General features: G+C 50.4%; 2 protein-coding genes across 6 annotated transcripts in view; one reads left to right on the top strand and one right to left on the bottom strand.

Annotated features, from left to right (window-relative positions):
* POLA1 (DNA polymerase alpha 1, catalytic subunit) overlaps nucleotides 1–11,261 on the top strand; it is a 202,625-nt gene extending 191,364 nt beyond the window's left edge. For 2 of the 3 annotated variants that reach the window (XM_051608243.1, XM_051608242.1), the window contains exon 37: nucleotides 9,948–11,261. In XM_051608243.1, the coding sequence (XP_051464203.1) occupies nucleotides 9,948–10,120 (173 nt within the window). In that variant the 3' untranslated portion in view covers nucleotides 10,121–11,261. The remainder of the gene's footprint in view (nucleotides 1–9,947) is intronic. The other variant, XM_051608244.1, reaches the window with a different exon arrangement.
* Nucleotides 11,262–14,274: 3,013 nt separating this feature from the next.
* On the bottom strand, nucleotides 14,275–23,441 carry ARX (aristaless related homeobox). 3 transcript variants are annotated; one of them, XM_051608174.1, is made up of 7 exons: nucleotides 23,155–23,441; nucleotides 21,303–22,020; nucleotides 20,017–20,062; nucleotides 17,977–18,046; nucleotides 17,712–17,892; nucleotides 16,276–16,507; nucleotides 14,275–14,355 (listed from the first exon to the last, which is right to left on the bottom strand). In XM_051608174.1, the coding sequence occupies exons 1-7, from the start codon at nucleotides 23,345–23,347 to the stop codon at nucleotides 14,317–14,319; spliced, it is 1,479 nt and encodes a 492-aa protein (XP_051464134.1). In that variant the 5' UTR covers nucleotides 23,348–23,441; the 3' UTR covers nucleotides 14,275–14,316. The 3 variants fall into 3 exon arrangements, with proteins under 3 accessions (XP_051464134.1, XP_051464132.1, XP_051464133.1); XM_051608172.1 differs by having other exon boundaries at nucleotides 17,712–18,046; XM_051608173.1 differs by lacking the exon at nucleotides 14,275–14,355 and having other exon boundaries at nucleotides 15,164–16,507; nucleotides 17,712–18,046; nucleotides 23,155–23,439.
* Nucleotides 23,442–24,930: the final 1,489 nt, after the last annotated feature.

The raw sequence follows: 24,930 nt of genomic DNA, 5'->3' as shown, positions 1-24,930 counted from the left end.
TTGGCCTATATTTTGGGGATATGACATGGAAAATCATGACATGTACTTGGTTAGATGTTGCAGAATTCCTTGCTGAAGAGCCACCTACAGGAAAAAAAACAGGAAGCATACTCAGAGCAGCAATTTTGGAGCTAATTTGCTCTCCAGCCAAGGAAGAGGGAGGGAAATTATTATTGAATGGAACAAAACCCAGTTTTTACAGATGAATTATTCAGTATCCTAGAAAATAGTTAATAAAAGGCAAGCTTTCTAGGAAGAAAATATAACAATAAGGGTTCAGATGCTTACAGTGTTAAAAAAATGTTAAAATAGCGGTTTGGGCTGTGAAATCAGTTTGTTTTTTTAAGGAGAAAAATTAATTGGGTAACTGTTACGACTCCTTGAGAGAAAATGTAAGTTGATCTGCAACACAGTTTAGATGGAGACTAGTTAGGCTGGAACTTGACCTTCACCCACTTCTTTAAAGAGCTAATAACAGATACTGGCTTTAGATTTGAGACAGCAATTTATAAATACATACTACATATACTAATGTAATTGCCTTTGAATTTTCAGGTTTAATCTTAATAATATTAATGAAGTGATTTGAAATTTTGAAACACATGCCTTTCAGCCTGTGTAATCCATATATATTGGTCTGCAAGAAGATCTAGAATACCTTTGCTCTGGCAAATTGCTTCTCTGGTCAGTTGTTATCTTCATAGTGCCTGAGATCAAGCCCTTCAGAACAGGCAACAAAACGTACTAAATGGTTTTCAGACCCTCTCTGAAAACCCATTTTCTGTGTATTTCAGAAACATGTATTCTGAAAGTGTTACAAGCATGTCACCTTTTGCCCACTTCACTTTCGTGATCTCTGTTTTTTATGTAAGATCATCTATTTTGAAGTTGAGAAACTATTAAAACAAAGTTAAAATGTAAATTTGAAAGTTAGGCAACTTAGAAATTAGGAAAGTTAAGGCTGAAGTTAAAATTATATTCCATGGCATAACTGCATTATGTTCATATATGGCAGCTGTTCAAGTGAAAGTTGTTTCTTAACTGCTGGTGATAATCCAGTTACTTCTGGTAGTTTGTTGAGGATTATCTGGTTTGATAGGCTGGTGGGTTCATTTGTTACTTGCCACTTCTAACTGCTAGATCACAGTGGAAAGGAGCTAGATGTACAGTGAAAAGATAAATTAAAAAGCCCCAAAACTCACAGATCAAAACCTATGAATTCTGTTAGAGAGTTACTCTTAAAAAAAAGGTGAGAGAGTGCCTTATTGGCTGCTCTGATATGGAAGTTGCCTTGAGTCTGTCCCTATTAAAATATTATGCTACCTATGTAAACATTTTTAAAATCTTGGCTTAGTGTCCCTGGCACTACATTAAGAATCAAATTTAACTAGGGAAAGATAGACAGAAATTTCCCTGCAGTGCCACTGGATAAGCTAAAGCTGTAGAAGACCTTAGATCAGAATTTGACCCTAGAGGCAGTGTTTCAAAACCCTAACTCTAGCAAAAATATTAACTTGTGTGCATTATTTGGCTATGATTTATGCTGCATGTAGGATGGATCTGATTCTCATAGCCTGTCTGGCTGTCAGATGCATGATATATACATATATACACAATTTAAAGCCCTTCCATTGCCAGGATACTTTATGTACAGGAGAATGTCTCACTTGGCTCTATAGTATTTCTGTAATGGGTTCACTGTGCCAATAGATCTCTTGCATGTGATACGGTTTTAAAGCCGAATATTCCTGAAAAAAACACCCCAAAACAAACATAAAAAAAAACAACCAACAAACTAAAACCCACAAACAAAACACAAAACAAATTATTGAGCCCCAGAATGCTGTAGCTTAATCTTCTATTTTTATAAATAAGGATCTAGCTGGTCCCCCAAGTATATGGGCAGCTCCTGATTCAAGAGATGTTAGTATTATTTTATAGTGGGTTTTTTTCATTTTGGACCTGTAGCCAAGGTGAAATTTTCTGAATTGCTTATTCCCTTAGATCAGTGTTTCATGCTCATTGAGGGTGTTTGACCAGATCCCAGAGTTTCATCTTCATGAGCAGTTAGTATTTAGAAATTAGCCATGCTGTTTATTAAGGAGAAAGAAGGATGAGGAGATTGCTTTTAGAGGAGGGAACAGGGAGCTGGATGAAAACTCAGCAGAGCAGCAGCAGCGACGCTTTGCCGAGGGAGCGCTGCAGGACCCCCCCACCCCAAACTGCAGCACCCACGCCAGCTCAGCCCCTCCAGCCCCAGCTGGGGATGCTACTCCTGCTGCTGCTGCCACAGAGCCCAGCCCGGAGCTCTGGCACAGTGGGGAGCAGTGCTGGCATCCTCCTGGGGGGCAGGCATGCAGGCAGGGGAGAGTTGCTGGCTTTCCCCAGCGCTTCTAAGCATAGCGTCGTTAAATGGCTGTATTTGTTTTCTTAACCGTGTTCCTGCATCACAGGGACAGGGTTGAATTATGAATACATTTGGGTAATTTGAAAAAAAAAAAAAAAGGGCAACATAATGCTCCGTGCTATGAAACATAACATTGTAGGGAGAGCTGATGCTTTCCAGTTGTCAGGCACAGAAGCCCTTCTGTGCAGTAATAATGGGTGTATCAGTATGTGCACTTCCAGGCACCAAAGTTACTTTGAGTGTGGATTTTTCATTGCCAGCCTTCATGAAAATGAGTTTTATGGGCAAATTTGCCTTTTCAGCAGCTGTAAGTAGCATTCCCAGTTTTGCTACTGGAGTGAAATAGTCATAGCACTTTGTATTGTGACAGTGTCTAGGGATTTTTTTGTTTTGCTTTGTGGGTTGTGTTTGATGCACTGAAGATGAGATCGCGTTCTTTAGGTGTACAATGCTCACGTATCCTAAAACACCTTTTGGAAAACATGGGTGTCTTTTTTATTTTTTTTTCCCCGAAGAGCAATAAAATCATTGCAATTCATAGAACATGCTGTAATACAGAGGTACATGTAAAATACAATCTGTGTATTTGATTGCAGGTACCAGAGTTAAATGTGCCAGCAATTTAAAACACAGTTTGATATTTCCCATAATAAAATATAATACAAAAAAATTAAATATCCAATATCAATGGTTTCTAAATGGTTTTGATATTTCTTTTTGTCCTTTCCCATGAAGAGTAATTTATTTCCCTTTTTAAAGTGTGGGCAGAGTGATTACTAGCGCACTGTAATGTAATTGTGTTGCATTGATAAAATAAAAATTGTCCTTTATCTGTGTCCTGATAATGTTCAATTTACAGGCTGGCTTCTCTGCCACCTCTTCACTGCTTTGAGTATTCCAGTTCTCCTCCCTTCCTGCTCTGAGAGCGCACAGAACTGTTTGAAATCCACTGGTACAATTGTCAAATCAATTATTCATTCTCTGCAATTATACTCGCACAAAGAACATTTTGCTGGTCTGAATGATGATTAAATTAACAGCTATTCCAGCTGCCTGATAACATCTAATAGAATATTCATAAGCCCAAAATGGAATGAATTATCTCCATTAACTTCATCATGCTCACTTAATTACATGCTTGTTATTGTATTTACACCTTGTTAGATACCGCTGAAGCTGATCCAGTGGCTGGCCAGGAATTGGAAGCGTCTGTCATGGGGCAGTTGGAGCGCGTTTTGTAGGAAATGCTATTTATTTTAAATGCTCCACCTGCTGGGAGCCAAGGTTAGTCAGCAGCACTGAGATGAATTGGGAAACGGGGTGTAAAAAGAAATAATGTGCTTCTGACAGGCTCCGTGGCTTTTAAGTTGCTCTCATTCAGCCACTTCACAAAAAATTATTTTATTCCATCTTTCAGTGATGATGACATGATTGCTTTTGGGTAATCATTTACCATTCTGATTTTATTTTTTGAAGTAAATTGTCTGAAGTAATAGGTTCCTGGAATTACAGCATGTCTTGCTTTTTTCTTAGAACTTTATTTAAGCTTGTCTTCCAGCATTTAACCCGAGTCCCCTCTTTCGTTTGATCTTCTAACTTTATTTATACAACAGTGCTTAATGATCCTGCAGAATGTGTGGGGTTGTGGTGTTTTGTTGTGTTTTTTTTCCTCACCATAAATAAATAAAAATATGTTGGGAGGGGTGGGGGGGGGACAAATCTGTCCAGTATAGTTGACAGTACTTTTATGCCCTCAGCAAGGGGGCTGTATGTGCAATTTTCCTTCAGAGATGACAAATACAAACATCCGTATAGTCCAGCCCTGATAGAATCACTTCATTCCCGTTGAAATAAATTTTTTGATCACTTTCAAGGTGACACTTTCTTTCCTGAAACCCAGTCAGGGACGCTGTGCTCCCTTCTGCACTGAGAGCCCGTCGGCAGCGCGCAGCAGCACCTTCGCCTCGTTCAGTCCCCCCTGGTACCCGCTGGGTGCTGGGCAGGGGTCGAGCCTCTTGCCCCAGGGTGCCGCTGGTGACTCTCCCTCAGCACCAGCTTCTTGCTGCAGCCAGGCAAGAGCCCCAGGGTTATTTGAATCTTAACCAGACCAGTGGTAAACAGCATTATAATCGCGCTCCCGACACCGGGGTAGCAGGGCACTTGAGCAGAGCCACAGGATTTTATACAGTCTGATAGCTGTGGGTTTGTATCAGTGCACAGGAGCTTCAGGTAATTATTTTTATACAAAACCCTTTACTTGCCTAGCAAAATAACGAAGGTGGACTTATAAGAAACCATGAAGCAGTATGTAACAATTTCTTCTGTTTGGTGAGAGCTGACCTTTGGAGTCCCAAGTTTGTCGTATGCTCTCGTGATAGGAAGATTTGTGATCACGTTAGAATTGCTTTGACTTCTGTGAACATCCAGAATGGGTGGAGGTGCTATCCTGGCTGTCTGGAGGGCAAATGTGGCCCTTGTCATCAACAACCTCTGTTATTTTGTAGGACTGTGTGGTTTAGAATTTGGTATGAGTCGGGAGGTCTATTTTCTTCAGCAAAAAACAAGAATCATTTAAGGCTTAGCTTAGTAAATCTGCCTCTTTAGGCCAGTGAACTGGCATCCCTGATAGATATTTGAGGAGAGCACTGTCAAGACTGAATCATTTAATTGCTCTATAGCCTAATGTGATTGTGTTTAATTAGAAATAGAAAAGCAAGTGTGTTAGAAGCTTACACGTCTGTTCATTAAATTACTGTTGACTTTTTTCATTGACATTCCATAAATGGCAAAGTTAAGGTTAACAGTATAAATAGGGGTGCTGAGGATTATGAAAGGGGAACCCATGCAATTAAAAAAAATGGCTTACATAACCTGATATCATAATAGACAGAATATTTATTTAACTTGCTGTAAATTGACACACCTCTAGACAGAGACAATTATGACTGACTGTAAAACATCTGACAGAACCAATTATGACTGACTGTTGTTTGCTACCTTTGCACAGAAATAAATGAAACACAGATATTTGGAACAGAGACTACTGCCTCTGTGTCTAAGCTTGCTGTAATTAAAATACAATAACCAGTAGGCGATGTAAAAAATTCAGTAGCTAATTTAGTATGTTCTTTAACTCTTTGAATAAAAGTGAGAGACATGATGCTGTACATAAATGATACTCCGCAGCTTTTTCTGTGCATTCCCAGATAAACCAACATTTTGGCACTACGCTCGTAGGTACCTGCAATGTTTCTCACGTAGTCAGTGCAAATACATGCACTCAAATACAAAGGAATGTGAATATATTTTTACTTCTCACTCTGAAGAGCAGGTTATCAACAGAATAATCAGGGGGAGAGAGTTTAATAATATGATACAGTTCAGTTGTCCAATCAGTAGGAGAAAAACAGAAGAATTTACCAAGCCACGTCTTAGGGAATCCAAGAGCAAAAGTTCTTGCTCTTTGCTCTCAGGTTATTCTGGGTCATTTTTATAGGAACAAAGAGAAATTGCAATAAAAATAAAACACATGGCTGAATATAGGTAACCTCCAAATATTCCATCCTTTCTTCCAGCATCAGTACAACAGTGTGGGGTAAATAGATTTCAGGTTTCTTTTAAAATTTAGTATTTTTTTCCCCCAAGTAGTATATAAATATACCTAGGTAGCTAAACAAGTACTTGGATGGGGAGCTGAATTTGACAGGGACAGCCAGAGGCTCAGAGTGTGTTTTGTGAAGGGAACAAGGGGACAGTTATGTTGGGGGGGAATGGGAAGAGAGGGTTAACTTCATGTTTGGTGATAGGATTCTAAAATCTTCACCAGAATCAGTGATTTATTATCTCCAGACAATACAGTACCTGTATTTTAAGTATATACAGTCAGGAGCACATCTTTTTTTTTTTTTTTTTTCAATTTCTATTTAAGTAATTGTATTTTTCATTTGTGTATTTGTTTTGGTAGTATATTTTGTATGCTCTGCATGTGTATGAATAGATCTCCTTATGTATAGCCGTATATGCCTTCTGCAGCAGTGGTCATCTTAAAAGATTGCCACTGGACTTGGATATTATTAAAACAATGTTGGAGTGATAATAGGAACTATTTTGGAGCATGAGTAACTAGCAAAAGGCAATTTCTTTCAGCTCGTATAGCTTCATTTTCAGAAGGCCTTGGGTGCATTATCGATTAAGTTCTCATTTAGGAAGAAAGTAGGAGCTTTTACATGCATCTGTAAGTTGGATGGTATGGTAACTCGAAGGTATTGACTGGCTGTGTGATCTACGACGGTCACAGTTGTCTTTTACTCAGAGGAGCACAGAGTGATGCTGGTTGTCATTCTTACTCTGCTGTGTGGCAGCGTAAATAGTCCCCTTTCTAACCAACCTGGTGGGAAAAGTCAATATCCCATCAGCAAAGGAGGTAAACACATCAGGAGCTGTGTCCTCTCTCATATTCCCCTGCTCTGTATTACTGCAGTTCTTTAAATCTCTTCTCCCCAGTCATCAGATGCACTTGTGTCATTCAAATGCACGGTGTAGCTGGGTTGCAGCCGCCGCTGCCGCCTGCCTCTCCGCCCGCAGCTCCCAGCTCCCATTCTCTTATAATTGAAACTTAAAATTGGCCTCATTACTTCAACGAGGCCCCTCATATTTCTCCACGTTTTTTTCAGTTCACCCTTTCCCGCTTGTCCCTCCGAGGGTAATTGCATCTAAGGAATGCTTGAAGCATACTGTCAGAAAGGCTATTGCCTTTAATTAAAGTTTAGATTTAACGTTGAGGGGGGAGCTGGATGCTCTGTGAGCGGGACAGCTGGAGCCTGAATTCAAGCTGTACCCGGGCCTGTATTTTTTTCCCTACTTTCAGCCCTGGTTTATTGTTTGTCTTGTTGTTCTCATGATTAGTGTGCCTTCCTGCTCTGTTCACATCTGCCAGCTGTTTCTGCACATTGATACATTTCACCTTGTTCCTTCCCCAGTTCCTGGAAGCTTTAAACTATTTTAGCCTGGTTATGAACTACAAAGGTGGTTATTTTCCACAGTACCTTGGTATAAAGAACATGGTTTTGCTAATGTGTGAGCAGAAATACCCACTTAGTATTTAATTTATCTTGAAAACTCAAAAACTAGTCAGTGCTGAATTTGTGCCAAACTGGATTTTGTGATTTTATGGATCTGGCTATTGCCATTTTCAAGGTTTGTTTAATTAAACCCTACATTTAAATAATTTCAAGAACATTAAATGTCTTTATGCCATAATGACTTCAGTCTGTTAGTGAACAGATTCTTGTAATCAAAGTTTTTTATTGTATTGATGGTGTAGTTTAAGGAAATTATAATTCTATTAATAGACATAGTTTAATTACTGCCTGGGTAATGGTGAGAAGGTGGTGTCTTCTACCCAGGCATCGTCTTCTCATTGCTTACTGCCCAAAGTTGGGGATATAAATACCCAAAACTGAATATGACAGCACAATACATACCGTCTTCACAAGGATGCATGAAAGATGCTTACTAAAGTGCTTTTAATCAACATATTCAGTTACTCAAATTGGCTTAGTTAATTGAAATTTTAATTAATTTTTTAAAGATTTTATAGCATCATGCAGAGCAATTGAGTTCAGTGGAACTTGGTGAATAACATGGAAAACCTAAGCAGGTGGCAGTTGCTCAGTAAAACTTCACTGTATTGTATCTAGTAGTTAATCTGCTGAGTTCATCTTGAAACATCTGAGGCTCTGCAAAAGTATTTGTAAATCCTAAGGGAAGAGGAATTCACAAACCCAAAAACTGTACTAGCTATTTCTGTTACCATGCCTCCCTTCCCTGCCATCTCCTAGCAAGCAGTCTTCTGAGATGAAGGTGGGTCCAATGGGATGTCTCCATCTCAGTCACATTGCAGAAGTAAGTCATTGCGAAACTGAGTAACTTCTTCCCTTGCACTGGTGGACTCACAGAAACATGTCCCTCTCCTCCAAACCCTTCGTCTCTCAGAGAAACTCAGCTGTTTTAGAGACAACTGTTTTTATAACGTGTCACATAATAAAAGCTGTTTCAAAGGTTATGGAGGCTCCTTTGTGCACCTCTAAAGCATGAGGAGGGCAGTGCCAACATTGTGAGGGTGACAGGAAGAAATGAGACAACAGCTTTTAGGCAAAGCTAATGAGCAGCAGAAAGATGGTATTGGTTGCTAGCAAGACACGTGCTTACAAACTGCGCTGAAAAGCCTTGAAAGCTTGAACTTTAGGTACCTGTGTCATACTCTTATAGTTCTGTGTGACCTGGAGTCCCTCTAGCCTAACAGGGTGAAACTGTCTGGGAGGGCACCTTGCAATATATCCTTCTTGTGTGCTCAGTAATGCAGACTGACTATCCACTGCTGCCTGTTCCAAGGTTTAACTGCAGATGCAGGCTTTCAGGTGGGAGCCGGTGTTTCTAGAACATGGGGTTGATTGGAGAGGAGGAGCACAGCTGCACCAGATCTGCATCAAGCTGGCATTAATGTGTATCAGTAGAGTATTTTCTTCTCTTCACCTTTGTTCACAGCCTTTGTAAAGCAAGAGCTGGACATCCACCCAACGAAAACCCCTGGATTTTTTTTGGATGGCATAAAATTAAACACCAGAAAAGGAGAACAGTTTTGACTTGGCTGCTGAAATATATACAAACTCATGGGCGTGCACATGAGTTTGCACGCACACAAACATACAAATGAGTAAATGTCTTGCACTCTAGACATTTCTTCCTAGGTGTTATTGATCAAGCTCTCTTCATCTTCTCAGTCTCTTGGGATTGTCTCTGTTAATTCATGTGTCAAGTGAACCTGATATCTCCTGATAGAGATACTGGGCACTTTCTATCCATTCTAAGGTAGAATAGCATGGAATTTCCCCTGTTCATGCTACTGCCCTGTTCCTTCTGGCACCTCCGTAATGCCAAGCATCACAATTCCCAACCTGCAGACAAGGGGAAGGTGAGAACTCACAAGCCAAGTGCTAAGGCTGTCCCAGGTTGTGCCAGTATTGGCAGCAGCAGGAACCAGAGAAGTGACACAGGGTTTCCTTCACTTCTGAAGCCAGATATGGGCAGAATAAGTCCCTGCGTCAAACCCATGGGGGCTTGGTGTAGTTCTCCCTAAGTTAAGGCACCTGCTCATTTTAAATGAGATCCTTTCAGGGCAGCCCTGCTGTCACTTATTTTCTCTGCTGTGACTGAGTGAACCCCCATTTTGCTCCAGTGAGTGTGACAGGGCGAGCGGTGCTTCTTGCCAGCTCCTGGCAGGAGCTGCTGTGCTCACCCTGGTAGGGGCTGAGGGAGCTTCAGCCTCACCACCAGCCACTGGTTGACATGGCCCCTAACCGGCTGGTAGAGCACAGCAGGGGGAGGCAGCAGAAGTTGGGAGAGCTTGCCATAAATGTCGTCTTTGTTAGCTACAACATTCACCTCCTTTTAAAATGCCACGATTCTCAATAGCAGTGAATGCAAATGTACTTTATTTTTGTGGTCTTTAAATGCTTCTGTGTTTTCTTCATTCTTCTAGAGTATTTGAAGAAGAAGCCACTCAGGAGGGAAGTCTCTGAGGCCTACAAAAAACTGAAGAGCACTGTAGACAAATGTCTGTCCATGAGTGGCTACTCAGAAGTGAACCTCGGCAAACTCTTCACTGTCAGTATGGGAAGATCTGTGGGAGAGTCCAATAATGAAAGGCAGTGATTGAGTAAAACTGGAGGGAGACGAGAGGCTAGTGCTTTGTTTAACAGTAATGATCTCTTAAGCAATATTCTATTTCAGTATGCACAATGGTGGTTTAGTAATCTTCTCTTTTCGGAGGAGAAAAGTGGAAGATGAAAACGGGGTGTATGTATGATTCACGTAGGCATGAAGCATTTGAGGTGTTTCTATCTTCTGTTCTTTTCTCCACTGAGGAGCCAGGGTTATTAAAATACGGAGTAGATGATTTTTGCAATATATTTGGTTGTGTATTTAGACCTATGAGGGAAAAAGGGGTGGGGGAATTGCTGCTTTAATTGGATAATTCCCAGTGAGAGTTGCTGGAATGTAAGTGATCCTAGACTTTGCTCCAGGGTATTTAGTAGAGGTGCTCTCAGGAAGAGAGGTTAGTAGAGGTCTCAGTAGGAGCACTAATGTTGTGCCTTTTCACAGTTTATCTTCTTCCTGATCATAAACATACCAATTAAAAACAATACTAAACCTAAATGCCTTTAAATGTCCTAATACCTTCTGAACAGAGGTGAGGCGCTTTACTTTCAAATTTGTTAAAGGTTAAGGACAACTGAAACCTGGAGGTGCTAAAAATAGGGACCATGTTTGTATTAAGAGTCTTTCCATGCATCTTTAAGCATGTTGTTTTGCCACATTGGAAATAATCTTATGTGGATGTAGAGACATGCACACGTACAAAACTCTATTCATACATATGTAGGATATAAATGTTTTTCATTTATTTCCATATGAAGTATTTGAAAGTAGTATTTTTGATGGGGAAAAATATGTCTGGGGTTGCATTGTAACCGGTATCGGAGGAAAGAAAAGGAAAAAATCAGAGTTGCTGTTCTGCAGTATTTACTGTATTGAACGTTTTAAAGATTTTATAAACAAACTGTATTTTTCTTTTACTACTAATAAAACAACAAACAGATATGACAGGGAAATAACATAAATTTGGGTAAATGCTTTTGTACACAAAATATTGTTGTACTCATGTTTGCCGTGAAGTTTGCAATGTGATATATTAATGTAAGCTTATAAAAATTTTCTTTTAAATCTTTTAACAGTATAAAATGTAAAGTTTTCTTGACACTTGAATTAAATAAATTTTTCTAGTAAAAGATAATTTGGTTTGGTCCTCTGACTGTTGAAGGTTACTCCAAGAGAGGTCATACTGCTCAAACTTTTCCTGGTTTTGCAGAAGTGCTTGTGTTCCCATTTTTAGGATGGCCGGCCGCTAACAAAAGGAGCTTGATGAGAAAGTAAGAGCATTAGCATGAACGTGTTGGGCACTGAAGGGATATGTGTGTCTGAGCTGAAGTATTTTATGGCATCTGTTTGTCCCTGAGTGGTACTGGGAGATGCTGAGTGTCAGTGTGGATGATGTGTGTTTGAATGTGCCCAAATACACAGTTGTCTTCTGAGCAACTTTTGGGGCTTTCGTTGAGTCACTAGACATGAGAAATCGAACCCACTCAGTCCCTGGGTTTGTGCTGGTGTCGTCCCCCCCATGTTATTCCTTCCTTATTACTCTTTTAGTTGGGTTATTGTGATAGAGACTTTCTGTGGAGGCCTGTTTTGGAGAGAAAGTGTTGCTGCCTAAATGAGATGGTGATGTGGCAGCTCTTTGAAATCTCCTGGCTTCCTGTAATTCCTTGCAGATTTTATTAATTTTTTTTAATTTATTTTTTCCTGTCCAACCTGATTATGATTAGGAAGATATTCCTGATATTAACCGGGTAGAATGCCTTAGGAAAGAGAAAAATGTGACCTTCTCCAAACGTGAGGTATACAAATAAAATGGATAGATATGGCATAACCTGACCCGGTGGCACTTGTATGTATCTGTATAATTACAGCTGAAGAGCCTGTTAATTTGCAAGTTTAGGGATGTTTAGATTAAATGAGAGTGTTGTGGAATGCTTGTGTGGGGCGCAGCAGCACACGGTGGCCCTGCGAGGGGCTGGGTGAGCGGAGGAGCCTGGCGAAGGCGGGGGGCGGGGGGCACCGTCCTGGAGCCCCACCTCCGCAGCCCCGGCCAGCCGCAGTCCGGAGGAGATGTGGGGAGGGGGAGTGAAGGGGTCGGAAATGAAGGCTTTTACCCCGAATGGAGGCAATTTTTTATTCCTCTCAGCAGAGTTGGTCAGATCAGAGCTGAAGTCTTGGCAAGGAGCAGGCTGGATTTCCCTCCACCCTTCTCTCTCTCTAATGAGCTCTGGGCACCGTGCCTCCTCTTGGCCCCGGAGGAAGGCTGGGAAACGCAGAATCATCTTGATTGCATTTAATATTAAACGGAGCTGGTAAATGCAGCGCTGTAAATAATTTGGGAAAGACCGAAGTTCGGAGGTTTGCGTTTTGAGGCCGATCTCGCTCCAATCGCTTTCCCTCCTTTTGCCCCTCATTCCCGCACCCCCCCAGCCCCCAACCTTCCCCGCGCCTCCCCCCCCAAACGCTGTTAAAATTAAGGTTTGTGTTTATTTGTATTTATTTGCAGTTGGGAAAGAGAAGTGTTGATATATGGAGCCGGTGGCCAGGTTTCGCTGAGGACATATGTGATATGAAAAACAGTTCCCGTGGCAAAGACGCCTGTGGCTGTGCCAAAACCCTTCTTGTCGCCGTCAAAGTCACTTCGCTAGCACCGAGCGGGAGCACATCTTCCCCTTCGCCTCCTTCCAGAGCACCTTCAATGTGCCTTAATTGAATAGTTCTCCCGCTCCCCTCCTTATAGCGGTTTAATAGATTAACTCATCTGTGCCAGCTTCAAATTTCAGATTAAAATTCCTTCATCCGAAGGCAGCATTATCAGGTTGTTGGAGGCTGTTTTCAAACCTTGGTTTTGAATAGCAGCGGCTCTGCATTAATTTAACCACTAAGCTAATAAGTAGGTTTCGTTTTGTTATGCTAAGCTTTATTGCTTTTCTTTTGATCAGAATGGTGTTGTTGAGCAAAGCAGCAGACAAGGCATTCTTTGATGAGGGAATTAGCGCTCTATTCTTCCTCTATTATTCATAGCACAGTGGAATATGTAAGTACCTGAGGGTGTCAAAGGAGAGCAGGCTCTATTGCAAAGTGTTCGCCTTGTTTCTCTCAATAGCTGACTATGAGATGATAAACCGCTTAATACACTGCACTAATTGGATGAGAGCAAAAAGAGATGGGAATTAAGGCACGGCGAAAGGAGAAAGTGCTACCAGCCTTCATTCACTCTTTCACCACTTTAACAGCACCAAAGGAGGCACAAGCTTTCTATAAGCAGACTAGGGGTTTTGTGCAGAGATAAAATGAACCTGTTAGTGGATTCAAGTAATACACTAATTATTGCACAGTATAAATACCACTACTGGTTTTATAACACGGAGGTAAACTTCTTTTGAGAAGGTTATAGGATTGCTTGGCAGCAGTATAGATCCTAATAAGGGACCAGAGTAATAACCCCCTGGATTAACAAAATTGCTGCTTGCAGAAGTATGATTCGGGCTTTTACGAAGATTTCAGCAGAATGAATAAAAATGACTGAATGACATTTCTTAATGCGTAATGGCTTGATAATGATTCCCTTTTCTTTAAGGCAAAAATGTGTATTTCAGACTGCACTGTTAATAACGTCCAAGGAACAAGCCTGATTTTTTCCCATTTTATGGTGGGTTTTTTGGTGGGTTTTTTGTGATTTGTTGTTTGTTTTTTTTTTTTTCCCCGCGGCTATGCTGGCTTTTAGCACTGAAAAACAGGGTTGGGGGCGGGCGGGGAGGGGGTATGAAACGCCGTGGGTGGAAAGGGGGAGCTGCGGGGAAGGGTCGCGGCGGGCTCCCACGCGCGGTGGCGGCTCTGGCGGCTCTTTCCTGCCCGCGGCTCCCGGAGCCGGGGCGGCCCCACCGAGGGGCCCGGCTGGACGGGGCGGGATGGGGAGGGACGAGCCCCCGGGTGCGCTCAGTTGGCCGGGGAAGTGCCGGGCTCTCTCCCGCTCCCCGAACTCCGTTGCGGAGTGATGCCGCGATTAGAACAAATCACCTCAGATCTCCCAACAACTCTGCGCTCCGATGGCCCGGTCGGGTCTCACGCCCGCTGCCCTTGGGGGGCTGGGGCTTGGCTGGGGGGGGGATGCTGGGGCCCCTCGGGGCCGGGGAAGGGGCGCAGGGAGCGGGGCGTTGCGGCAGAGCCTGTCGTCCCCGCAGGGGGGGCGGTCACGCGTTTCTGCTCCGTGGAAGAGGCACAGGAGAGACCTGCGGCCAGAAATAAGACGGGAAAACAAACAAACAAACCCCAAATCAAATAAACAAAAAAAGGCGTCCCGTCCCGTCCCCCCCCCCCCCAACCAACCCCAAACCAAACCAAAACCCTCAAAAACAACGGTGCCAGATATAGGAGAGGAAGGGAAAAAAACCCTAACCAACAGTTCATCCCCGGGAGAACGAGGTGCAGAAACATTGAACAGGCGCCGAGAAACTTTCCTGGCCCCTGTGAGCAAAGAAGAGGTGCGAGCGGGGATTAAGCCGAGCGATCCCCCAAATGTTTGTGTTTCTCTCCCGCCTCTTGCCTTTCGGCAGAGGCAGAGTCACGGGCTGCCCCATCCCCGCCCGGGGGTGCGTGGGGCGGCTCCCTGCCCTGAGGGGTCTCTGGTGCCGACACCTCCCTCCTGGCCCCTCCATCTTGCAAAGACCCTTGCAAACGGGGCCGCCGGTGTCTCGTGCTCTCCCCCCCACCCCAACCTCCCAGATTTCGGCAATCGGCCCCGGCCAAGCCACCTGGGCCCCCCCTAAAACCCTTGGGGGGCGAGGCGGGGGGGGGGGCTCCCCGGCGGGGAGGGGGAAGGTGGCGATGCGCTGGCCCCGGCCGCCCCGGCGGGGCTCAGGCTGCGCAGGCAGCTCGGAAACCCCCGCAGGGATCGGGATTTTTTCTTCTTTTTTTCTTTTGTTCCCTTTTTTTTGTTTTGTTTTGTTAAACATATATTTTTGTTTATTTTCTGAACGTGACACTTCTCCATCGGATAGCAAGGAAAAGTGTTAACAATAACGACATTACACGAAAAAGTACTGTACCATCGCCTCTTGAGGGTTTCAGAAACCTCTACAGTTAATAAGTTAAATAAAGGGTTTGTACATAAATATTTGTCTAGGAACCCTATTATATCTACAACACAGTAAGAATCTACAGAATGACAAACTTTTACAACACTACACTGAGTGCAATTGTTTTATAACATTTCAAATATACAAAGCTCTGTTCTTTTTTTATAACAATGGTATGTACAGAATCAATAATCACAGTTTAGTGACTTAAACAGTCCATATTCTAGCAGTGTATTTCCCTTTGGTTTGATATAAAAACCTTGGTTGGTGTAGTGATAAAGAATATAACAAGAAAAAGATATACCCTTTCCCTTAAGTGCACTGGTTAGCTTACAGCATCAAATTTACTTTCAGTCTGCACTGGCAACACCCTTGGTTAGCATATGCAGGTTGCTGCATCAACATGTAAAAGAGTTCTCCAGTGCTCCTAACAGATCAACTTAACATCCTAGGATGTTATATTAAGATGACGTGGGTAGCTTCCCTCTGCTTTGCTTGTCTTTCTTTTTTTCCTTTCTTAATTACGATTAAATGTTTCATTTTTTATTTTTTTTTTTCTTGCCAGATAAACAGAGGGAAAAATATTTAGTGTATGTAATGGTAATAGATCACAACTTTTATTAGGGCTTTTTTTTTTTTTGCCTTTTTTTTCTTTTTTTTTCTTTCCCCCCCCTTAATGCTCAGAGAGGAAATGAACATGTCGTACTTTTCAGAAATGTACCAGCCAAGGAGTTACTTATTCAGGAGCTTGCCAGTGTCGGTTCACTCGTGTGAAGGCTGATGCAAAAGGAGCTCGCTGTCACCAAGTTCTTAACTCGAGGACCTATCGCAGTCTCAGCTGCTGGTCCTCTTTTTTTTTTTTTTCCCCCCCTTTTTTTTTTTTTTTTGTTTTAATTGTTAATTTCCCCCCCTTCGTCCCGTTTGGTCTTGATTCGCGCTGAGGTGACCTTCATTTATTCGTGTGTTTACTCTCCTCTTTCCCTTCTGTCCCTTTTTTCTCTCCCCCCCCTAAAAAAACCAACCAAACCACCCCTCTAACCCGCACCCCGGGACAGCACCCGGCTCTTAGCACACCTCTTTCCCCGTGCTGTTCCCGGGGAGAATGTTGAGCTGGGTGAGCTGGGCGGCGTGTTCCTTGGCCTTCAGCCGCAGGGCGGCGATGCTGGACGCCCGCCGATCCGCGGCAGCGCTGGCCGGGTCCCCCAGCCCCGCCGAGCCCACCGCCCCCTCGGCGGCCGGCGCCGGCTGCCGCAGTAGGGCCGCCGCGCTGGAGGCGCTGCCCAGGGGGGCCATGGTGGAAAAGAGCCTGCAAAGGAAGCAGAGACGGTCGTCACCGCCGCGCTGGGACTGCACCAGCCCCGCTCGCCTCCTTCCCGGCCGGCGGGGACGCGGGGGGAGGACAAGCCGCGCAGGAAAAACCCCGACGCAGGAGGGTAAAAGATCGGGGGGGTGAAAGTGAAAAAAAAAAAAAAAAAAGAAAGAGGAGAAAAAAAAACGGCCGAGGCTTGTTCTCTCCGACCGCTGCCGGGGCATCTGACAGCGGGGGGCACAGCGGCCGGGAAGGGGGTGCGCGAGTTGAGGCTCCAGGGACGTTTTTCCTTAGTCTCTGCAGAGCCAGCGCGGAAAAAAAAATAAATAAGGCAAACCCGCGGTCCTATAAAGGCTGAGACCGCCTCGTCTATTAATTTGGCTTCTTCCCCCTCTGCCTGTCCCGGCGGGCAGGGCCCTGCGCCCCGATGGGACGTCCCCGGCTGCGGCTCCGAGAGCAGCCACCCCGGGCCGACCCGACGGGGCGGCTCTGCCGGCCGCGGCTTCTCCCGCTTTGGTGGCGGCTGCTCAGCGTGGCAGAGCGCAGGGAGGGGGGCGCGGAGCTCGCCCCGAAACGAGCCTCTCGAAGCTGCTCACACCCGCCCACGGCTAAAAACCTGCCCGTGCCAGGCCCCGCGGGGCTCCCAGCTGGGGCGTCCCGGCTTCAGCGCATCCTAAACCGCTCCACACCGGCGATGCCCGTCCCGAACAAAGCAGCGGGCGCCACAGGCACCCCACACCCGCTTAGCCCCTGCGTGGGGGCACCAGTTACCGCAGCCCTGCCCGGCGGAGACCCCACTCCGTCCCTGCCCGGGCCTCGCGCGCAGCACCCGCGGACCGGCCGCCCCCACGGGGCACCCTCGCTGCGGCGGCCAGACGGGGTGGGCCTAAGGGCCTCCCTCGCCCAATCAGAGCCCGGCGCACAGGCACGTGACCCGCGCGACGCCCAGTGGCCGCCGCTGCCGGGAGCGTCCAGGTTCGAACGGGCCGGGGCGGCCCCGCGCGAAAAGGGTCCCTCGTGGGGCCGCCCCGAGGCCGCGTCACCCGCGCGCGGGACGACGTCACCCACGCGGGGGCAGCGACAGCCGCTGCCGGAGCGGGAGCGGGGCCGGGGTCGCCCGAAAAGGGCCCGTCGAGGCCCCCCCGGTGGGCGCCCTCCGCCCCCTCCCCGCCGGTTCCCCCCCGCGGAGCCCGGTCGGTACCTGCCGAAGGCGGGGCTGATGAAGGCGGGGTGACGGAACACGGCCGCCCCCAGGAAGGTGCCGAGGCCGAGGGGGGTCCCGCCGGGGGGCAACGCCGCGGAACCGGGGGGCGGCGGCGGCAGGCTGGGAAAGGCGGCGGCCGCGGCGGCGGCGGCAGCGGCGGTCCAGGCGGAGTCTAGAGCTGGGTGATGAGGAGGGAAAGGACTAGCATCAAGGTATGGACTGAGGGGGTGAGTTGCTGACAGGGGACCAGGGAAAGGCAAACCTGGGGGGTGTGTCTGAGCCCCAGCCTTTTCCCTCTTCCGCCACTTAGCCCTACGGTTCTGGAACCATACCTGAAAACCAAAAGAAAAACCGGTTTTAATACGCCTGCCCGCACCCTCGGCGGGGCGAGCCCCGTGGGAGCCACGCACCGACCCGACAGCGCCCGCTCCTCCGCCACCCCCGCGCAGGGGGCACCCCGAAAGGCGTCGGTCCTCGGGGGCAACCCCGAAAGGCGCCGGACAGCGGGGGCCATGGGCAGCGCCGCGCTGCAGCCCCGGGCGGTGCTCACCCGCCCCGCGGTGGCTTTCGGTGGGGCTTCCCGGAGTTGAGCCGTGCCCCTGGCTTCTGGGGGTGGGGGGCCCTGGACTTTCACCCACCCCCCTTTCAGTCTGCCGGCAGCTGCCGGCGCCGGAGGAGCCTGGTAGCAGTGCTCTCGCGGCGCTGGAACAGCGGAAAAATAATTTCCCAGTGGGACTAAGCGGTTTTCTATTCCGCACGCAGCCCCCCACCAGGACCTGCGCGGCTTTTTTCGCTGCAGGGAATATTTACAAATTATATCGTTTGGGAATAATTGAATTTTTTTTATTTTATTTTTCCCCTTTTAGATTTAGAGCGAGGAGAAAAAGCGTGATTTCACTACAGTCTGAAACGAAGAAATAATTTGCGAGGCAACCGAAGCAGCAAATATACGTTTCCAGGCTGTCCTTTTAGGATCTATTTTACGAAACTTTGTTAGGACGCAGCGGCGCTGCCGTCTCTTGCCTCCTTCCCCCCTCCCATAAAGCAAAAATCGGGAACTAATAGGGGCTTAAAACAAGAGTGAGACAGAGGAAAAAAAAAAAATACCGCACTTCGAAAGAAAAGAAAACATTTGCTCAATAAACAAGTGCGAGGCATCACACGCACCTAAGGAGAAAGACACACGTTTGTCAATTTTTGGGGCTGTTGTGGGCTGAGTTTTCCCCGTTAGGCTGGGCTGTGTAAGCTCAGCGTGAGATCCCTTCTCCCCGGGGGGCGAAGAAGGCAGCGGCGCTTCGGGTCTCTCCGTGCAGCTGTGCAGCCAGAACAGGTCGCCACACGCGCCCATCTGGGAGCCCGTGCAGGAGGAGGCTTGGAATTGGCAGGGAAGCCAACAGCCTGGGCGGGAGGGAGCCTTTCTCCCAGCTAAAACTCAATTAGCAAGCTGTCCCCGCTGCAATTCCCATTTATTGAATTAATAAGTCTGAGTACACCCAAAGGTAAACGAAGGGACTCTCATAATTCATATTCCCTTAATTACATCTTCTCCCGTGAATAGAGGAGAGAGAAAGGGGGTGTCTTTCTTTTTTAAAAGTTATTTAACTTTCCCACGACTTGTTCCCCTGAGCTGAAAATACTGATTTGCTGTCACATCTCTGTTTGACAATGGAGAAATGTGTCAACAGAAAGGAGGGGACAAATCTCATCATTAGCCCCTCTAATGCAAGAAGCTGTTGTGTATTAAATGAGCCATATGGAATTTATTATGCTTTATCAGCGCCCGATTTTAACTGTAAAGTGATTTGCTCAGCTTCAAACCCAGAGACATCTGTTTTCTGTTGGCAATCAGGGCATCCCAATGTTTATCGTCTCTCTGGTTATGAGACCCGGGTTGGGAAATGCACTCTGGTATGGGGCGGCAAACACCTTTAATAGCATTGCACTCACTCACTATTAGATCAATGCAGGCTTATTGCTATCAAAAATGGGAAATCAAATAGCATTAGCCAGCTCCTTGTGCAGGCGGAGAGGAAATCAAACAACATTTCGCCTTCAAATGGCCCTGTTTGTTCTAGCACTAAGTGGGCTTTTATGAAGCCCGATTGGAGATTTGATGGCAGCCAAATACCCGGCTTGCGGCCGAGCGGGTCTCGCTAACAACCCAAGCCCCGCGCTTGATTCACACGGGGTTTTGCCAGCCCACGGCTCGGCCCTTCCGGGGCCGGGGAGGGTCGGGGACACCCACCCCAGCCCGCCGGCCGCCGCTGAGGGACGCCCCGGTACCGGTCCCGCCGCCACTCACCTGCACTCGGGCTTCGGTCAGATCGAGCCTCATAGCCAGCTCCTCCCTGGGGGAGACACACACGCCGCCGTCAGCCTGGGGCGGGGGTGCACCGGCCGCCCCCCCAGCCGCGGATCTGCGCCCCGGCCGCCAAACGGGCTCGAAATCCCGTTGTCCGGGGGGAGCGGGGCCGGACGGGCACCGCCTGCCGCCGCCCTTAACCCGGCTGCGGGTCCCCGAGCTGGCCGCCCGTTGGCAAGCCCGAGTTTGGCAGCCCCCTCCCCACCGCTCCCCAAATTCAGCCGGGCCCGCAAGGGGACGACAGCTGATCCGCCACACACGGCGGTGCACATTGCCACAATGACAGCAAATCGGAACTCATTACGGTGTCAGAAAACCTCTCATCAGCGTTGCACCCAAAAGAGGAGCGCTCCCAATTGAGCCGGAGCCCTGCGCCTGCCGGGCATGGGAAGCCCCGGAGGAAAATCCAAAGCCGTAAAAACAGCAACCAAAAAAGCTTGGTACGTTCATACACATCCCCGGGCAGCCACTCCCGAGACCGTGGTCGGGGCCAGGCGGCACCCCGAGGGAAGACCCGCGGGCGATGCGCGGGAACAAAACGCTCCCCTGAGCCCCCCTCCTCAGCTCCCCCCCAGCAAAACAAAGCAGAAACCGGGGGCTGAGTCCTCGTTGACGGAAAAACTTCACGTTTTGGGGACTAAACCCTCCTATGGGCTAAAGGGGAGGGGGTATTTCCAGGCAGCGCGGGGAGCGGGCAGCCGGCTCTGCCGCCTCCCTGCCTGCTTTCCCCGCGGAGCAGCCACCGGCCGGAGCTGCCGCCGCGGGGTTCCCGTTTTCAATGGGAAAATGTTCCCGAAAGTGCAGGCAGAGCAGAGCAGAGCCGAGCCCGGCTGGGCCCCTCGGGGACAGCGAGGGGCCCCGACGTGCCCGGACGATATTTTTAGGCAGCGGCGCTTTCATCTCTGCCCCTGCCGGGGCTTCCCCTGGCTGGGCCGGGGTCCAGCCCCATGGGCAGCGCGTAACTGATCCTGGCGGCGGCCGCGGCCGGGAGGGAAGGCAGCGGGTAAAAATAGACCCCCGCGAAGGCCTCCAGGAGGGGCCTGCTCGGGCAGTGCCCTAAGTCCACCTGGAGCCCCGACCTGCTCCCCATCCCAGCCCGGAGAGGATGCACCCAGCGGGACTGTTTGGAGGCGGGGGTGCAGCACATCGAGGCCCCCGTGCGCCCACCCACCCACCCCTTCGGGTCTCGCCCGCTCCGCGCTCGGCCTGGGCCCTGGCGCCGGTACCTGGTGAAGACGTCGGGGTAGTGGGTTTTCTGGAAGGCCCTCTCCAGCTCCTCCAGCTGGTAGCTGGTGAAGGTGGTGCGGTAGCGGCGCTGCTTCCTCTTGAGCAGCCCCTCCTCAGAGTCGCTGCCGGCCGAGAGGCAAACGCTTTCCTCGCCGTCCTTGCCCTCACCATCCTCGGGGTGCAGCAGCAGCTCCTCTTTGGGGGACAGATCCCCGCCCTCCGCACCGGGGGCCGCGGCAGCGCTGCGCCGGGCCTCCTTCAGCAGCCCCCCGCCGTCCTCTCCCAGCAGCTCCTCCTCCTCGTCATCTTCCAGCTCCTCTTCCTCCTCGTCCTCCTCCTCTAGCATCTCTTCGTCCTCCTCCTCTTCCTCCTCCTCGGCGGCCGGGGCGGTGGGGCCCGGCCGCTCCTCGACGTGCGCGGCGGGGCTGCCCAGCTCGTCCCGGGCGGGCGGCGGGGCCACGAAGGGCGCGTTTTCGCGGTAGCTCTTGCTGCGGCTGATGCTGACCTGGGGTGCCTGGCTGATCTTCAGCGTGTCCCACGGGGCGGCGGCGGGCATCGGGCCGGCGGCCCCCTCCAGCCGCCCCTCCGGACGGTCCCCCCGAGGCCCCGCCGACCCCGGCGGCAGCAGCCGGCCCCCGCCCGGCCCGTACAGCCGGCGCAATTTCGGCGGCAGGTGCAGCTCGGCCGGCTCGAAGGGGGGACTTCCTTTGGGAGACCCTGCGCCACGAGGCAGAGGGGGAAAACGGAGGAGGCAGCAGCAGTTGGGCAGGGAGGGCAGGAGTGGGGGGAGAGGGATGCGGAAGGAGGAAAGAAAGGAGGAGGGAGAAAAAAGAAGAGACACGGTCAGTGGGATCAGGGCGAAGAGCCCACGGTAAGACCCAACCCTGCGGCTTCCCCTTCGGATACCATTTCCCACCCAGCACCAAGAGAAGACGCCCTTACTCCCGTACCCTCAGCCCGGCCCCTGCTCGCATCGCGGCTCCAGGTCTGGGAAAAAATCTCCCCCGGCAGTAGGACCCGGCCCGGCGTCCCGCTCAGTGGCGGGACAGGCGCCGGGGGCTCGGGCAGCCCCGGGCCTGAGCCGGGTCCTCTGACAGCGGCCACCGCCGGTCTCTGTCTCGCACGGCGGGGCTGCGTGGGGCCACGACGGGGCAGCGCCCGCCCCGCTGCCCCTGCCCGGGAGGAGGCCCGGGGCTCCGCCGCTTCTTTTTCTTTTTCTCTTTTTTTTTTTTTTTTTTTCTTCTTCGTTCCCACTTCTATCGCCTTCCCTCGCCCCCCAAGTTTCCTTTTGGTTTGGGAAGAAGAAGCCCGCCGGGCTGTGAACGGTGTGGAAACAGTGAAAACGGGAGGGAGGCCCCCCGTGGGAGCTGCCCGGCTGGACTCCCCGCGGCCCTGGGAGGGCTGCTCCCAGCTCCGGGTTGAGCTGTCGCCGCCCCGATATTCCACCCCTGCCCGCCCCGATATTCCACCCCTGCCGCTGCCGGGCGCGGCCCCTAGCTCCCTCGCCCAGCTCCGTTACCGGTTTAAGAAGAACGGGCGAGCTTTTCCCTGCACGGATCAAAGCTGGCACCGATTTATTGCAGCTTTAAAAAATTAGACATATATCGAAAGCAGGAGCAACCCGCCGCGGCGGTACCCGACCCGCATGGCATTAACGCGGATGAATTTCGGGCAAGACCCTGCCGCACTCCCTGGCGGCACCGCAGCCGCTAACGAGCCCGGTAACGGGATAACGGCAGCGGCAGCTCCGGCCGGGTGGGCGAGAAGCGGGGCCGAGCAGCGGGCAGAGGGGGACACACCAGCCCTGACCCGCCCGACGGCGGGGAAGGGGAGCGGGTCGGAGGGGCTTACCTTGCGCAGCTTTGTCGCTGTCGGGGCGGGCGGCGGTGGCGGGCAGGCTGGGCGCGGCGCCGAGCAGCCGCACCTTGCAAGGGCTCCGCCGGCCCAGGATGCTGTCGATGCAGTAGGAGGACAGCAAAGTTGGCGATTTACTTTTGCACTCGGGGCGCTCGGCGCAGCTCTCCTCCGGGTAGGGGCCGCTCATGGCGGCGATGCCGGCGGCGGCGGGGCCGTGCCGTGCCGTGCCGAGGGGCCGGGGCGGTGCGGCCCCCGCGGCGCTGCCCTGTGCCGCCGGGACGCCCGTCACGGGGGGAGTGAGCGGCGGCCGCGGCGCTCTTGAGTCCCCTCGGCTCCACGTGCGGGCAGCCGCGCCCTGATTGGCTGGCGGCGGGGGCCGGGCGGCCGGCGACACGCGGCGCCCGCCAAACCCCGGCTCGGAGCGGAACGGATCGGCCGAGTCGCCCCGCCAAGGGGCAGCCCCCCCCGCCCCCGCCCTGCGCCCTGCCGTGAGGGGCGCTACGGAGCCCCTCCGGGGGAGCCGTCGGGGGCGGCGGGATGGGCGGCGGCGAAGCTCCCTTGGCAGACTTCGCACCGGCCTCTCCCGCCCCGACGGCGGCGCCGCTCCCCGCCCGGCCCCATGCTAACCCGAGCGGGAAAGAGTGGGCCCCGCTGGGGGATCCGAGCCGGGTTTTCCCCACGGCAGGCACTTCCCCCTCCCTCTCCGCCTCCCGCCCCGCGCAGGAGCGGGACTGGCCGCGCTGGCGGCCGGTGTTTGAAAATACTGGGGCCAGGAGCAGGGGCGAAGGCCCGGCGCAGCGGGGCACTGCCGGGCCGCGGCGGCCCCGGGAGAGAGTCCTGCAGGGCAGGGTACGGCGGGGCGCGCATCCCCCTCCCTGCCCCGGCCGCCTCCGACCGCCCCGGCACGCACATCTCCTCTCCGCGGGCGATTTCAACGCCGCTTCGGGGCCTGAAGACCTCTGGGGGGCTTTTTAATTCCTCTCCCTTTCCTTCTCTGCGCAGCCGTCACGTCCCGGGCAAGTACAGACACCCTGTTTGGACAGGCTGGGCTCCATTTCGATCTGCACCTTACAGATACCTGCGCGTCCCCTGCTCACGTGTGCGTTCCTGGTCGAGAACTCCTGCAAACGCAGGCACGTCGGAGGGCTCCCCAAATAACTTCGGCCCCGAACGCCGGAGGGGAGACTGCCCTATTTCTCCTGTTCGTGCCGCAATTCCCGTGCGGATCTCGCATCTTCTAATCTTAACCAGCGAGAATTAATAAAAAAGACAAGCAAGTGCCTGTATGTGTCTGTGCGCGGTGTGCGCACACGCACATCTATCTACTCGCACTCACAGCCTCTCCATCTGTGTGCTCCTACGTTCCGTGCAGGGACAAGGGTTACTCCCAGACCCGTCCCCTCCCTGCATGCGGGTCCCCGCAGGACTCCTGCACATAGTTCTTTCCGTCTCATTTCCCCCTGCCCCCGCTGGCCGGGACGATGGCGACGGGGAGCGAGGAGAGGGGAGAGCCCCGACGTACGCGGCCACAGCCCGGCCCTGCTTTGCAGGGTGTGCCTGTGCGGGGGACGAGAAGATGCCGTTTGCCGTCTCTGCTCAGCTCGCGGGAGCTTTTGCCATCCCCGGCATGAGTGGCAATTAAGTCATTAACTCAGTAACTAAAAAAGGAAAAAAAAATCCAATCAAAATAAATAAACAGAAAAAACCCCACCCCAAAAACCAAGCCACCAACCAAAACCAACAACAACAAAAAAACAACAACCAAGAATA

This window comes from Apus apus, chromosome 1, assembly GCF_020740795.1.
Source record: "Apus apus isolate bApuApu2 chromosome 1, bApuApu2.pri.cur, whole genome shotgun sequence".
NCBI lineage: Eukaryota > Metazoa > Chordata > Aves > Apodiformes > Apodidae > Apus > Apus apus.
Note: the sequence above shows the minus strand (reverse complement) of the source record. Positions and strands in the feature narration are given on the sequence as shown.

What these genes read in the sequence shown, in the direction of transcription:
- ARX (XM_051608172.1), bottom strand. Translation starts at nt 23,347, where the DNA reads ATGAGCGGCCCCTACCCGGAGGAGAGCTGCGCCGAGCGCCCCGAGTGC. An exon ending in ATCAGCCCCGCCTTCGGCAG is followed by an intron (nt 16,508 to 17,711) that starts GTACCGACCGGG and finishes CTTCCTTTGCAG; the next exon opens with GCTCTTTTCCACCATGGCCC. An exon ending in GGAACAGCACGGGGAAAGAG is followed by an intron (nt 14,356 to 16,275) that starts GTGTGCTAAGAG and finishes TTCTGGCCGCAG; the next exon opens with GTCTCTCCTGTGCCTCTTCC.